Source organism: Arvicanthis niloticus, chromosome 4 (genome assembly GCF_011762505.2).
Source record: "Arvicanthis niloticus isolate mArvNil1 chromosome 4, mArvNil1.pat.X, whole genome shotgun sequence".
In the NCBI taxonomy this organism is placed as follows: Eukaryota; Metazoa; Chordata; class Mammalia; order Rodentia; family Muridae; genus Arvicanthis; species Arvicanthis niloticus.
Genome location: NC_047661.1, coordinates 10,383,435 through 10,400,322, shown reverse-complemented (window position 1 = coordinate 10,400,322; position 16,888 = coordinate 10,383,435). Strand labels below are relative to the sequence as shown.

The following is a 16,888-nucleotide window of genomic DNA, read 5'->3' as shown; positions in this document are numbered from 1 at the left end:
ATAGTATACACATGATTGATACTGAATGTTTCCAAACTGCTTTATCCTCTATCACCTAGAATAAGCTATGGGTCACGAACAAATCTCACTTCATATGAATGTATTAGCTGCCTATAGAACTTATTTTACATCCATAATTATATAAGAAATAGATGTTAAACAATACTGGCTATTAAAATTAATTCAAATCCATATATGTATTTGGCAGATGTTTTAATAGAAATGTTAAAAATGTACCTACAAAATAGTCTCTCTATATAAACATTAACATTTTACAACTACATTGAAAGTCTATACACTTAAATTTATGAATATATTAGTATTAAAAGTTAGTTAACAAATCATTTAAATGAAGAAATTGGGTTAATATAAATAATATAGTCAGGTGAAATTTAAGAGGAATTGTCTTAGTTAAAGTTTTACTGCTGTGAACAGACACCATGACCAAGGCAACTTGTAAAAGGCCATTTCATTGGGGCTGGCTTACAGATTCAGAGGTTCAGTTCATTATTGTTAAGGAAAGAACATGGCAGCATCCAAGCAGGCATGGTCCAGGCAGAGCTGAAAGTTTAACATCTTCATCAGAAGGCTGCTAGTGGAAGACTGACTTCTAGGAAGCTAGGATGAGAGTATTAAGCCAATGGCCACAGTGATAAACTAACTCCAACAAGGCCACACCTCCTAATAGTGCCACTCCCTGGGGCAAGCATATAAAAACCATTATAGGAATCAATATATATTTGATATATAGTAAGAAAAAATAAAGAAAATATTTCATATTTGAATCATACCATTTTTAGTAGAAGAGATAGTACCCACTTTTTATAATCTTATAGAATCTTTAATACCCTAAAATATTTGGAAGTTTGTATTATCCACATAAGAAAAGTAACCTAGGCCGGGCGGTGGTGGCACATTCATTTAATCCCAGCACTTGGGAGAGGAGGCGGATTTCTGAGCTCGAGGCCAGCCTGGTCTATAGAGAGAGCTCCAGGACAGCCAGAGCTTCACAGAGAAACCCTATCTTGAAAAACAAAACAAACAAACAAACAAACAAAAAACAAAAAAAGAAAAAAAGAAAAAAGAAAAGTAACCTAGAACAAAGGAGTTGTAATTTTACTAAATAAATGTTTACATTAATACATGTATATTTTGTGTGTGAAAATAACACCAACTATAGGACATGTCTTGACAAAACTGCTCATTGTAGAAATACACACATCTATCAACATTATAAAGTGAAACATTTTTGGCTATCTCCATAGATAACTCAACAATAGATGACTCAACATCTGCTTATGGGAAAACCTCTTAGCAAAGTAAGAATAGGAGTGATTTTCTCAATTTGATAAAAGGCATTCCCAGAAACATATATCAAGAATGTTTTAAAAGATAAAATGTTAAAAACATTCTACTTAAGTTAATAATAAAAGACAAGGATCAAAGAATACTGCTTTTGCCCCATTTCTGCCTGTCTGCATGGGGTCCAAAACAAAATAATAGGTTGCTAGCAGGAAGCAATGAGGTTAAGGAGATTGCTCAGTGGGCAATATCTGTGATCTTCTCCTTTGGAGGCAGAGACAAGAGGACCCCTATCACCCTGTCTTGCCTAGTGGTGAGCTTCAGGTTAAGTGGGAGACCTTGTCTGACAGTAAAGGGATGCTGGGAAGATGGCTCAGCAACTAAAAGGGAGCTAGAAACAGGTCACTGGCCAATCAAAAACTTGCCACATGAGTTTAAAGAATGGAGACTATATTCCAAGAACTCAAGTAAAAAGCTGATTGGGCATATTGGCTTATTAGTTATTTCTGCACTTGGAATCTACAGAGCAAACTGGCTGGTAAAACCAAACATATCATGTAGCTATGGGCTCATCTGAAAGACCCTGTTTCAATGACTAAGGTAGACAGTAATAAAAAAAAAAATACCTGCTCTCAGCATCAGCTCTCCACTGTCAGATACACAAGGTATGTACACATAGCTACACATACACACACAGACAAACACATACACATGAATATCAATAAATAGAATAGAAGAATATGATGCCATATGATGTGTTGTCAAACTCTAGGTTCCACAACTGTACACACAAGTGTGCATGCTTATCTGCAGAAGAACATGTGCACAGATACTCATACATATATAAATATAAGAGACAAAAGCAAAATCAATTGTCTTTTTTAAAAATTATCCAAATTAAGAACTCTTTGGACCCTGTGTCACGTTGAAGGATAGCTAAAAATTTTCTTATAAATGAAAGGTATAAAATTAAAGAGCATTCTTGTCTGCAATACAAATTGTTAAAATTTGATTGGTGAACCAGGCAGCACACATGGGCTGGTCCAAGGCCCCCTACACACATATAGCAGACGACTGCCTGGTCTGGTCTCAGTGAGAGAAGCTGTGCCTAATTCTTGAGAGACTTGAAGCCCCAGAGAAGGGGAAGTTTTGGTAAGGGAGAGCAGACTCTTAGAGGCAAAGTAGAGGAGGGATGGGATAAGAAACTGTGGGAGGGGGGACCAGGAGAAGGTAACAGCTACAGTGTAAATAAATAAAATAATTTTTAAAAATTGGTGAAATATGTATGGAACCATAAATATAAACTCAATTTAGTAGTTGTACAAAACTCTTGAGGAGAAAATATAAAATTCTACTGGCAGACATAAAGGCACATGATAGCAACTAACAAGTATACCATAGTGAGGGCAAGAGAATGAGTATCATTTCCTCAGATGGATACGTAGGAGCTTTGCAACCCTAAGGAAATACCTCCAACAATGTTTTCAGGATACTTAAAGAATTAGTATTAAATTTCATATGAAAATAGCAGTTCAAAGTAATTGGAGATGATGTGATGATGATGATGATGGTGATGATGATGCAGAAGCTATATTAATACAAACACTAGGACCAAGACTAAAAGAAAACATACAGAAAATCTAAAATAAATCCATAAATATTAGAAATCTACATTATTTCAGTTTCAATAAGACAAACTATTTAATAAATTATATAACAATTGACTTTCAATAGTCCAATACCTGGATCAGATCTTAAAAATCTAATTTTTGTGTTTCAATTATTTAAGGACATGTGAATTATATGTAATTAAATCAAGAAACTGTTTCAGCCTTCAAAAAATGTTTATTACACATATTTATTTATTAGAAGGAGCATACCAGAACCATCAAACATGCCCAAAGGACATAGGGCAATATCCTGAAATCAGTTCTCTCCTACTATGTGGGTTCCAGGTATAGAATTTAGATCATCAGTCCAGGCAGTAATTACCTTTGCCTGCTGATCCAGACACAAGAAAGTGCTTTCTAAGTTAAACCAAACAAAGTTACCCATCCCAAATTATCAACTCCAGTCCCTAGAAACTCAATGCCTTCTTTGTCCTCCATAGGTACTGCACACACATGGTACATAAAAACACATGAATGCAAAACATAAAATACATAAAATATTTTAAACAAAAAATGGAAAAATTAGTACGGATTCATGTTACAATCTATGAATATAGGGTGTATTATATAAAAATGGGTTTTAGAGATATTACTTTGTAAAATACTTTACATACTGTTTTCAAATAATATAACAGTGAGTCCCAAAGAGAAAAAGTGTGTTGTGATGTTATGAAGATAGGAAAGTATTAACTTATACAGAATCAATTGTCTCTTTTTGCAAAGTGTAACTTTCTCAACACCAGCAGCAGTTTCCTGTGTGTTCTTGTTTTGGAGCCTGTGCTGTAACAAATATGAGGTATAGAGATGTCTCTGTGGCAGGACTCGAGGAAAAGTCTCAAGGTCATCCTAAAATAACAGATACCTAAAACAGTGTCTGCCTAAACCATTGTTAATGCTTGTCAAAAAAAAAAAAATGTCACTACCTAAACCGTTGTTAATGCTTGTCAAAAAAAAAGTGTCACTACATCTATGTAAGAAAATTGAATTTTGTGGAAATATTTTGCTAATGGTACTAAATAAACAACTTCTAATGTTTAGAGGGAAGCTCACAGCAGAGTATAGATAAGTAAGTGTTTGTCATTTCTTTTTTTTACAGAAAAGAGAACTGTCACTTTACAGGTACAGACAATAACAAAATTTAAAACAGTGTCTAATGTTGTCGGATATCTAAGAGGTTTGACATCACCAGGTAAGTATGGTTAATGAGTCATAATCTATATGAAACATCCAAAATTATCCTTCATAATAATTTTCAAATGGAATTCAATATTCTATTTTATATAATATAACAATTATATATTATATAACATATATATTTTATATATTTATATACATACATACACACATATATATATGCACATACATACACACATATATACATACATATATATGCACACAGATATGCACTTATACACATACACACATGTACATATATATATAAACATACACACATATACATATACACACACAGAAGTTTACATAACTAAAAGAATGGATTAGTGTGAATGCTTAAAGCATTTTTTGTTCCTAAAATATCTCATCAGCAATAAGCATTAGCAGGTACAGTATTTTAAAGGCCAGGGAAAGGAAAAGATAGGTAGAGCTTATATCTGTATTAAATTGGTATGGAAATAAATAAACAATATGTTTTATATTACCATGATACTGTGTGGATTTTTTTTAGTGTAATGAACGTGTACTTCAAAAGAAAATGTCATAGGTTTTAATGATGCACTTTTTGAAAACTAATCAAACATGGTCTCAAAGCAAATTCTTCTAACGTTAATCTCTGTCTGAATATATGTTTGACCCATAGTTCTGCTCAGTGTCTGTAATTTTTGGTGTCAAATTTTTTATGAAAATAATTATCTGTTTATATAGTAAATATTTTACTACTTACAAACTGCTGAAGGAATCATCAGTCTAAAAAATAAGAATAAATATAGTTGTTACATATATCAATTAACAGACTCATGCTGCTATACTGTATCTCACCACGAAACTGGATCACAAACTATAACTATTTTATTTTACTTAATGAAATTTTATTTATTGGAGAGAGAGAGAGAGAGAGAGAGAGAGAGAGAGAGAGAGAGAGAGAGAGAGTCAGAGAGAGAGAGTCAGAGAGTCTATATACCATGTTGGGTATATGGACATCAGAGGACAACTTTTGGCAGTTAGTACTGTCCTCCTATCACAGGTTCCAGGGATTGACCCCAGCCAGTCAAGCTTGTGGGCTAACAGCTTAGCTTTAATTCACTCAGCCAATCTGCCATTCCTAGAGCACCATTAAGATTTTATTGCACTCAAACCACTTCTGTGGTTATGACTGGGACACTTACTCAATTTCTCCTTGGAGAATTATTCTTCTCTGTGGCACTAGTTAAATTGACCTAATTGCTGACCCAGAGAATTTTGAAATCAAGTTTTATTTCCTCCCTATTTCTTGACAGCCAACTCTTAAAAATTTCATGCAGTGTACTTATTCTCCATGGTTCCTTTATTGTAGAACCTGTCATCAGAGCATCCTTACACACAGACACAAATGAACCTGGAAATCCATATGCTTTCATTTTACCAATTTATGTGTATTATACTATAAGCAAGTCCAACTATACTATGCAAATATTTATTAACAGTGCTTCATTTGTAACTCATTACAAGAATGCACACAGTTGTACAAAAAGTATACTGAATTGATGCTAAAGAAATGTAAAGCTACCAAACAATTTCATGCAAAAAATTTTGAATTCTATGTAAAAAAAATAAAATTAAAAAGTTACTTGTTAATGAGATTTTATTTGCTGATGCTAAAAACCAGAGACAGACATTGTTAATTTGTTCAAAATATAGTCCATCTCAAGCAGATCTTTTAGATATTTCTGAGAGATAGGTAAATAAATACCCAAGATTTTGATGTTTGAATATAAAGCAATATAATGTTACATAGAGTCTTATATCCTATTACATATATCTTAAGAAATTATTGGAAGATTATATCATTGATGTTCCAGTTCAGTACTGAAATTTTAAATGATTCTATACCATTATAACTCTTACGGCCACCTTTCTCTCCATGTAGTCAAGGATACTTCCTTTATTCCATTTAGAAGTATGACTTACTCTATGCCAGATACTGTTCTTGTGTATACAATAAAGTGAGGGGTACCAATACTCATATACAGAAGTCAGAGGACAATATTGAGGTGTCATGTGGATCCCAGAATCAAACTGAAGTCATCAGTTTTGAAAGCAGCTGCCTATACCCATTGTGCCATCATGGGGATCCCTTATATATAGTTATATAGAACATCTCATAATAAAGCAATAATGAGACTGACCTTTAAAGAAATTCATAGGGTTGTTTGATCAATTAAAGCAACCTTGGTTACTGTTTTGAGTAACATCCACTGGGGGAGAAAAAGACAAGATAAATCTCTGGAGCCATATTTTGACCCAATTTTAATGGTAAGACTAGCTAGTGAAAAATGGTGAAAGGACCATATCCATGAATCATGACAAGTTTTCTACAGGAGCATCTAATGAACTGTGTATGCCCACATGAAATAAATTACATGAAAAGTTAAATTATCAGTAGTCCTGGCTTGATGCTGGTAAATCTTATTTTCCTTCAGAGAATGGAGAGGGTTTAGAAGCATAAATTGAAACCATAAATATATTCCTAAATAGCTATTTTTTAAAGAAAGTCTATACATTTTAAACATACACCACTCTTAAGTCGCATCCTGTACAGATGTATTAATAGTTCATTGCTGCTCACTAAGCACACAGGCATTGCTTGCTGTGCACTTCCCAATATAATGCTGGAAAATGTTAGATAAGAATTTCTTTGTGATATATTTGTATGCTTCATTAATTAATATTCATGTTGCAGGGGACAGTAATATGGATCTCAGCTTTGGATTCATAATTGGCTTTAGCAGCTGCTTCTGCACTGATATACCCAGATGTATGAATCAAGGCAGGGGCTGGAAAATGCCAAAGTGGTATTAATTATTAGAACAATTTGGCTTAATTGTTGCTTACTTGTGCAATAGGATTATATAAATGTCATTAAATTTATTGTCGAGGTTTACATTCTGTTTTAATGGCTCCTTTTTCATTCTATTTCCAGATCGGTATATTATAGTTGGCAGCAACCACCATGCTGGATACAGTTATAATGGACAAGAATGGGCCAGCAGTACTGCAGTAATCACAGCATTTATTGAAGCTTTGATGTTAAGAGTGAAGAAAGGATGGAGACCAGAACGTACTATTGTTTTCTGCTCATGGGGAGGAACACCCTGGGGCAAAATTGGCTCCTATGAATGGGGAGAGGTGAAATAAATTCATCAATTGTACTTCTTTTATTTTCTTTCCTGTGCTACCCATTATTTCATATTCCATCTAATATAGTCTAACATTATTGAAGCAAAGAAAATAATGAACCTCTCAAAAGGCTTCAAAATCTAATGTAACTCCATTGGTATCAGACCTATGTACCCAGATAACAATTGCAATAATATTTACTTTATCATACCTCTACTTATGGGATAGCATTATAGGCAAAGAGAAAGAAAGAATATTACACACATGAATACATGTTTCTGTTTTACCAAAAAATATTAAGCACTCATTGCCATGATGTTATCAATGCAATGAGACATTTCATATATCGATTGCTGTCCTAACTTCCTTCTTTCTACTCCATCAACCCCATTGCTCTACCCTAGCTTTCCTGCCTTCTTACCTATGTACCATGAAGAACTTGAATCAATCCATCATTGAGATATAATCAGTAAACAATTGCAATATTTGAGTTGAGACACCCTTGTTATAGCTATATATCAAGAAGACACAATATTCTAGTAAAATGTGACAGGGGATAACTAATGCTATACTAACAAGATTGTTAGCATTGTAAAACTCTCATATTTTCTGTAATTTTATGACTATTTGGAAAGAGAGGCAAAGCAAACATGTAGACAAAAGATCTATGTAGTTTTGCATGGAACACAATCTGGTCAATATCTTTATGAACAAAATATTATATTGTGAGAAAAATATTAATGGGAATTTATGGTCATAATTCTTTCTTAGGTCTTCAAAAAGATAAAATTCCTACAGAGATTAAGGAAAATATCAGTACAGCATAGAAAACAAAATAATAGAGTGAGAAGGTTGTTTCAGTGGTTAAGAGAACATGTTATTTTGCAGAAGACTGGGTTTGTTCCCAGTACTTACATGGCCCATGACATCCACTGTTGAGGCCTAAGCTGGCCCACTTTGGGCAGCCAAAAAATGTTGAGAGCCACACTAGCCCCACGTTCGGGTGGTCAAAAATGTTGAGGCCCGAGCAAAATGTTGAGGCCCGGGCTGCCCCGCATTTGGCGGCCACTGTATCCCGGTCCAAGCTGCCGCTCCAGTCCACGGGTCGGGGTTCAGCAAGAGAGAGAGTGAGGGCAGTCCCGAGGAATGGAGACCAGACAGAGTGTGTTTCAATCCCATTTATTCTTCAGTCTCCCTCTAAGTGCCTGATTCTCCCTCTATAGTCTGATTCTCTACTGTCTGCCTCTGCCTTTTATATGTCTCACTTCTAAGCCATGCCTTTTGGTCACACCTTTAATCATGCCCTTAGGTCTTGTCTCTAAATCTGATCTCTACACTTCTAAGTCATACTCTTAAATTACACACCTTTAATCTCACACACCTTTAATCTCACACACCCAAGGTATCTAAACCAAGATTATCAGAGTGTGCTCAGCTGTTGTAGGCTATTGTAATCCAAGTCTCATGTCAGGGTATATGGCTCAAGATGGCTGCAAAGCTGATGGGCGCTTTCTGCTAAAAGTCGGCCCCCAACAATCCACCTGCTACGCAAGTTCCTGGGGATCTGATGCCATTTGCTTGTCTTAGAGGGCAGCAGGCAAGTTCATGGTGTATATACACATATACAAACATTCACACATAAAATTAAAAATAATCTTAAAAGAAAAAGAAAGACCCTATGTACTTTTTAATAGATAAATAGTCTTAAAGCTGAAAGCATGTTTAACAAGACTCACAAGCTTCAGGTGATACAATTCCCATGTATGCAACTGAGTGATGGAACATTCTGTTTCAACGAGGACACACTTCAATTCAAGAAATGCTATTGCTTTGAGAACTTTTCTAAATTCCTGGATGAAAAAAACAGTAATCCAGGAACAAAGCTTTAAAGTTTATTTCATAACTTTAAGAAGAGTACAACAATTTAAAAGCAGTTTGTACATGTTAGTGATGTGTAATGCTTTAAATAATTACAAAGCAGGGAAATGGTGATTCAATTTTCTAATAAATATTAGGGGTATATTTTAAAGAATGTTTTTAAACAGCCACCGTTATGTCTAAAACTTTCACAATCAATTTATATTACTATTTAGTTAATAAGTGTGGATAAACCACATTCAAAGAATAGGTTTCTCTCATTAATTCCTAAGTTAAACAGTTTAAATTCAAATTCCTAGGGAAGTGTATTGCAACAAAAAAAATCCTTCGAAGCATTTAATTGTCAGCTCTTACAGGCTGGAAGTTAAGTAAATATGCATTTGTATACATGGGACCAATTTTTGCAAACTATGTAAATATTTGTGCCTCATAAAATCTAAATTAATATTAATTATTTTTGTGAATGCATTGTTTCTTTTGACAACTATGTAATTTCTCAGCAGAGACTAAATATAAAAAACTGCTGTAGTACATGAGTCCAAAAGAAGAACTTACTTATATACACACAAACTAAAAATAGATTCAGCTGATTGTATTTACGTATTTGTTTAAATATCAGTAATAATCAAAGAAAAATATACTGTCAACTTAAGGTGGATGAGAGTCAAGGGAAAGCTTGGAGTAATGATACCTGTGAGAGGTAGAGAGCAATAGAGAGGAAGTTATGATATAATTCTAATTCTAAATAGGTAGGTCCCTCTAATGTGCATGTGTATGTAAAACTGAACAAATTTATACATTTAGTTTCCTTCCGATCTCTTAGATGAGTAACTGGACAAAAAGGACATAAGGAAACTGACCAAGGATATTGAAAATTCACCATTGGCTGATAAAAATTTATCTAATTTTCATATAATAGAATACATCACTGTATCCCATGAAAACATTTCATCAGCATCCATTTGAAGGAAATTGTAGACCCTTAATTGCTCATTCTGATTACTGTTATCCAATCTTCCTTTGAGAATGAAACCCTTTTTTTAAATACTGATCCCAAGTAGAGGTGAGCAAGAAAAAGCTTTGTTCACATTCCTTCTTGTTCTCTGTGATTTGCTATAATTCGCTTACATAGGAACCCCTGGAAGCCTAAAGTTAACAGGATTAGGTGGTACCACTCAATAAACATGTAGATGGCATTTGTAGCCCATGCACGTAATAGAGAATTCACTTAGTACTGAAGCTGATCCTTGAAGAAAATTTTGGTGTTTCCTAAAACAGGTTTCATTAAAGTACCATCCCTTATATAAGGATATTTTACACATGCTCCTCTGGAAATATTATAAATTTTAGAGTAAGAAGGTCTAAGTTCAGATCTTTTCTACCAGGGGAAACTTATTTGTTAAATAAGACAGTATGATAATACTCTGAAAGTAGCTTCCTCAAGTAAGTACATAGGACTGACTGTCTTCTGTGGGGCTCATGAAAAACACATTATTTGAAAAAAAAAGTATCTATGTGCTCATGTGTTAAAATATTTCTTTCATAACTTTTAAATAATAATGACATTTTTGCTATATGATATATGACGTTACTCAAGTTTTTTAATTGCTCATGTTCATTTAAAAGACTTATTCTTAAATAATTTGTCATCTCTCTCACAAGTTGTAGATTAATTTCCAATATTAAACATTGGTAAGCCAAGGTTATAAGGCCCTATTTTCTTTCTCTCACAATGTGGTATTAGCAGTCCTCAGCACTGCAGGGCAAGGATCAACAATGAAAAACCATGTCACCATGACAATTCCATCCGGTGGAATTTTCCCATGGAATTAGTACATACAGCATTCATGGGCTTTTTTTATGCAGTCATAGTCACAAGTTCACCATTGTAATTTGTTCAATTTCTCTCAAAATTTGAGTTTATGTGTGCAAAATTAAGTTATTTCTTCACAGGGAAAGTCTGTCAGCACCAACTAATTAAGTTGACCAGTTCTGTTCTCTAATACAATGACTGCAACATTAGCCACTGTCATTGAAGAAAATTCCCAGTGTGTGTTCTGTAATTGAACCCAACATTATTCTAACCCTCCAAACCTTTCCTCCTTAAGTGATTACTTTATATAAGTACTACTTTAACAGCTGTTCAAGTCTGCTCATTAGAGTAAACCAAGTTTGGAGAAAGACTTACATATAGAGGAAGGATTAACCTTAACACACGATAAAATATTTATAGGATGTTTCTCATAAATGTCATATTTTAGCATCAAAATATTTATTATCCTTATAAAGTAAAATGTGTTATTTTAATTGCACCAATGGTAGAACTTTTAAAACTTTTTATTTCAGGATTTTGCGAAGATTCTACAAAAAAAATGCTGTGGCTTACATTAGCCTTAATAGTCCCATCCGGGGCAACTCCAGTCTGTATCCAGTAGTGTCGCCATCTCTCCAGCAACTGGTTGTAGAGGTAAGACAGACAATATGTGAGGAGAGTAATTTAAGGCAGCACATTACTCTATATGTTGATGCTTCTTATTTCCTTCATTTAAGTATTCACAAAATGATTTTTAAAGAACTTTAAGGAATTGCCTATTATTTCACCAGTTTATTTATTTATTTATTTATTTATTTATTTATGTCTGATCAGTTGTTTTGAGAAGGAGTTTCCTAATGTGGGAGTGACTAGCCTAGAATTCACATCATGGACCAGAATGGACCAGAATATACATGTGGTTCCCTGACTCTCTTTCCAACTGTTGAATTTACAAATGTAATACCCAGCTTTAATTTTATTAGTCAATATTGCTTAAACTGAATTTATTTTGCCTAAGATTATCTATGGGTGTATTTGTAAGAAATTATGAATTATTCTGTTATAGATACAGTAAAATGTAATTTTATTTGAAATTCAGATTTTGCTCTTAAATTCCAAATTTGTGCCCTTTTTGTGGTAAACTTGGTTCCTTTGGTATTTGTTCACACTGGTTTGTGTTTTAGTAAATTTAGAACTACCCTAGATTTTTAAAACAATACTATGACTATTCCTGAAGACAGAAGTACAGAATTAAATGATTGTAACACATTTATAAAGTGTGAGGCTAGGCATGGTGGCAGGTACCTAGAATCCCAGCACTTCAGAGATTGAAACTATCTTGGACCAAGAATTGAAATTTTGAGAAACAAACAAAATTAAAGAAATTGCCTAGACAGAGTGATCAGCCCTTAATAATTCTGCAGCACTAAGGTCTGTCAGATGATCCTGGGCCAGAAGGCTGAAGATCAAATGCTCCAATGTTTTGTAGTATAGGGAGTGTGCAGGTGTTCAGTGGTGTTTATAAATTGGCAAAGTTTTAGAAGCTATGCTTTGTGCTTCCCATAATTTTAGTTAACTCAGTCATTCTGGATTTCTGGCAGGGTTGAAAACTTATAGTCTCATAGCCAATACTGGCTATTTACTTTGAGAGAAAAGATTTGAGTGGATGGTTTTCAGCTGACGTTCATTCTAAAGCCAAGAAAAAAAGCCAGGTTCAGAACTAAGTGTTTTAGTTAGGAGAGATGACAGAGGTTCTGGTTACTCAACAAAATGATGGGCTGGGTATTAGTACTATCTTGTACCTCACAGGTACAAATTGGCATAATTATGCTCTAATTGTATTTTGAGAGAAAAGTTTTATTTTAACAGGAAGGGTGATATGTAGGAGGAGCTAAGGTGGGAGGAGTACTGAGAGGAAGAGAAGGAGTAAGGAGAGGAGGAGAAGAAGGAGAGGAGAAGCTAGGTGATGAGAGAGAAAGAGAGAGAAAAAGAGGGGGTATGGATATGGAGGCAGATGTGTCTCCAACAGTCAAAGATAGTTGATATATCTAGGTTGGGTATTGGGTTACACTTCTGATTGAGCATTACCAAACTTATAAATCCTTTGATTAACATTTTTAAAAAGTGTATAAAGCAAAAAGGAAAAGGGGGCATTGGTAGGGGTTTTCTGGGGGGGGTGAATGGGGAAAGGGGATGGCATCTGAAATGTAAATAAAATATCCAATAAATGTAAATAATAAATGTAAATAAAATATCCAATATTAGGATAATGATGCTCCTCTTCCTTATCACTTTGAGGTTTTAATAAGAAACATAATGAACAGGACCATTACAGTAATTTGGGTGTCATGAGAGAAGGGTTTTCTTTAACGATTTGCATAGAAAGATGCTATTCAGATGTGTGTGTGTGTGTGTGTGTGTGTACATACATTATATAATATATATACATTGTACTACTCAACTCTATAAAATCACTGGTATTCATGTAATAAGGATCTATAAAAACTACATTTTTAAGAATATAATTTAAAGTAAACCAAGCAAATTTATTTTAAAAGATTAAATTCAATTATAATTTCAAAAAAAAAGAAATTTGGAGAAATCTTTGTGAAAAATGAAAAATATTTTTCAACAAAGTTTTATGAAATCTACCTAGTCTAATAATCGTTTCTCACATGCCTCAAAAATTTAGCAGAGTTTTTCCTCCATTGTCAGTTGATATCACACATTTCCACATCTTTCACTACACATAATGTTATCTGCATTGGTCTTATGTATGAAGACAGGCATATCATTACTGGGGTGCAGTTCATTTCTAGGCTCAGTCTCTGTTGGCACACATTGGACATGGCCTTTTAGATTGCCACAGGGCTTCCAGTAAGTACCATAGGAACTATATTAGAGAGAGATCATGAAACATGTCTCAAGTAGCCATAATTCTTGATTGAAATATAATGCAAACTACCAATTTATGACTTTAATAAATTATTTTTAATTTGATAGTTTTAATTGATATTTCTATATGTCAAACAAAAGAGAAAGACATTGAGAAAGACAGAAAAGATAAATGTGTACTTTTAAGATCAACTGAATTCTAGTGTGCATGCTATGAGTTGTACCTAGCTTCTTATTAATCTCACAAGAAATCCACCAGAAGGAATGAACTGCATACTTTTTCCCTGGGAGTTAAAATATTTTTAAATAAATGAATGACCAGGAGAGAGAACCCTAATATTAGAGAGCTCAGATGTCATTTAGTTGCTTGATTTTGTTTTGCATATCTAGTGATTAACACTGACATTCCACAGCCTTAGAGTTAAATTATATTAATGCATTTTTTGTTTTAAAATTTATTATTATTTTAAATTTTAAATATATTTATTAATTATTTAAGAATGCCATATATGCAGACAATGTGTTTTGATCATATTCACTACCAATCTATCTTTCTAACTTCTCATAGCTCCACCTCATCTTCTTAATGCACCTCTCTGTTTCACTTTCTCTTATATATCTTAACTTTTTCATAACCTACTGAATGTAACTTTTGCTGCTCATATACCTGTGGGTGTGGAACTACTAATTACTTCATGGACAATCAACTAAAATACCACAATCTTAAAGAAAGTGGACTCTGTCTTATCCATAAGCTATCAACTGCCAGTGGCTCCTCAACTCCTCCATGCTGACATGTTGACTGTCTTGAGCTAATCCTATGCAGAACTTAGGTGGGCAAGTACAACTTTGGGGAGTTCATGAGAACAGAGGTACTTTCATGCTTAGAGCAGTGTTTCCTTTGAAGTGCCTTCATCTTACTATATTACCATGTCTTTCTTCATTATGGCCCCTGATCTTTCAGGGTGGTGATGGTGGGGGTATGATATTGATGTTCCATGTATAGTTGAGGACTCCATAAACACATATTCTCTATATATTTACCTGTTATGATATTCTGCATTAATATTACTTCGAAGAATATGGTAAAAGAAGAAAGTAAGCAGGATGTGTTGAATATATGTCTGAACCCATTAAAGAACACATGTAAACAATTAAAAAAATAAAGGTTTTATTTAAAAATTTAAAAAGAGAAACTGCAAAGGATTTAATGTGCACATTCATTTATGCAAGAGAAAGCAGAATGAGTAAATAATTAATGGCTTATCACAAGATCCATTTCAACATTTGTTTAGGAGAAAAAACCCTTTTGGTTCTGTGTTGAAAATATATACCAACCTTATATAAAAATGAGCTAGAACTCATATTGAAAGAAAACTTCAATTTACTTTAATTTATTTATTAATATCCAGAAAAGTATTTTATTTTTGTAATTTATAATAATAATGACAAATTAATTATTTTTTTCATAATAGCTGTAGTCTATCATTGACTTATGATTAAATATGAACCAAAAGCAAAAACTAAGTCTCTGGTTAAGCAAATGTTTTTGATTCTTTTACTACTATGGTAATTGTGCTCTTCTTAGTGGAAGCACAAATTAACGAATACAAAACTGATCACAGCCCTTGTAATCTCTGTAAGTTGTTGAGCTGAAAAACTATATTTAAAAACCTAGATATTAATATATTTGAGTCTAAAAACCTTTTAATTAATTCATATATATTAATTACAGTGTAACTTACATCTCTCTTTCTCTCTCTTTCCTATGTACCCGATGAATGATGTAACTTAACAATGGCAGTGTGGTTTTTAAACCACGCTAGCACCTTATTCTGGGAGCTGTGACCCTGCTATCAGTCCCTCCTGGCTTAGATCCGAATTTGCTGCTGCCAGCACTGACCTGGCTTGCCCAGAGCTGCTGCACTCTGGCCAGTCCCCGCTCCCTTTTGTCCCACCTGGCTAAGCTCAACTCAGGGGCCGATCTCAATCAGTCCCAACCTGGCTTCTCTCTCTACCCACCTTATGCTCTGGAGTCAACCGCTCTACCAGCCCACTCCCAGGGACCTAGAATCTGTGGATAAAGGACAGACAGACAGCTTTATTACTTTAGAAATTGGCAGCTAGGCACAGTTGCTGGGGTCAGAATCTCCTGCCTGTAAAGGCATACATGACCTCATCAATTATTATCTCCTTTTTCCTTCTGGCCACAAACTTGGTGATCATTCCAGTCAGCCCCTGACAAGCAACTCTGGCAACCTGCCCTGCATTGGAGCCACAGGACCTAGCTGTCCTGAGTTCTAACATGATTGCTGTGTGCCTTGCTACAAAGCCTGCCAAAAAAAAGACCTCCCACCCCCTTGCATCTCTTTTTCCTCTTGGGACCCGGAAGTCTCACTTGTCCCTTCTACCGAGCAATTGGCTCTAGGCCTTTTTTATTAGCAAGTCAAGAACCAATTAGGGAACCAGACCTAGTACCAGCACCTCCCCCTACATGTGCAATCATATAAAAAAATCAAAATACACTGAAATATTAAATGCCAATACATTAATTAAATGAATATTCACCTATGGGGTTTTCTTTTAGTTGTTTCCAGTCTTCCAAGTCTAGAACACTACTCTCCTAGAGATTTGTGTGCGTTGGCAGAATAGTGACATTGGTTTTGTTCAACCATTTATGTAGATGCAGAATTGTTTTATCGCAGGGTAGACACATGATAACTTCAGCTCAAAAAGGCATGACGTTCCATAGGACAAGTGTACCAGTTACAGTCTGAACATTAAGGTCTGAATGTTCAAGCAGCCTTATGTCATTATTTATGTTTGGGATAGCAGCACTATTTTGGAATTTATGTAAATTTTATCAATGTTTAAAACAAACATTTTTATAGAATTCTTTTTACACTGCATTATGGTTCCAGAACCTTATAACATACAACAAAGTGAACTTATGTTCGCCTACTACAAATATTAAGAAATGATTTTCCATTCTATCATT

The 16,888-nt window shown here is 34.3% G+C and overlaps 1 protein-coding gene across 1 annotated transcript in view; it reads left to right on the top strand.

Annotated features, from left to right (window-relative positions):
- Positions 1 to 16,888, top strand: part of Naaladl2 (N-acetylated alpha-linked acidic dipeptidase like 2) — an 808,912-nt gene that overhangs the window by 505,659 nt on the left and 286,365 nt on the right. The window contains 4 exon segments of the mRNA XM_034499893.2: positions 4,069 to 4,161; positions 7,108 to 7,313; positions 11,529 to 11,549; positions 11,551 to 11,649. Of these exon segments, the coding sequence (XP_034355784.2) occupies positions 4,069 to 4,161; positions 7,108 to 7,313; positions 11,529 to 11,549; positions 11,551 to 11,649 (419 nt within the window).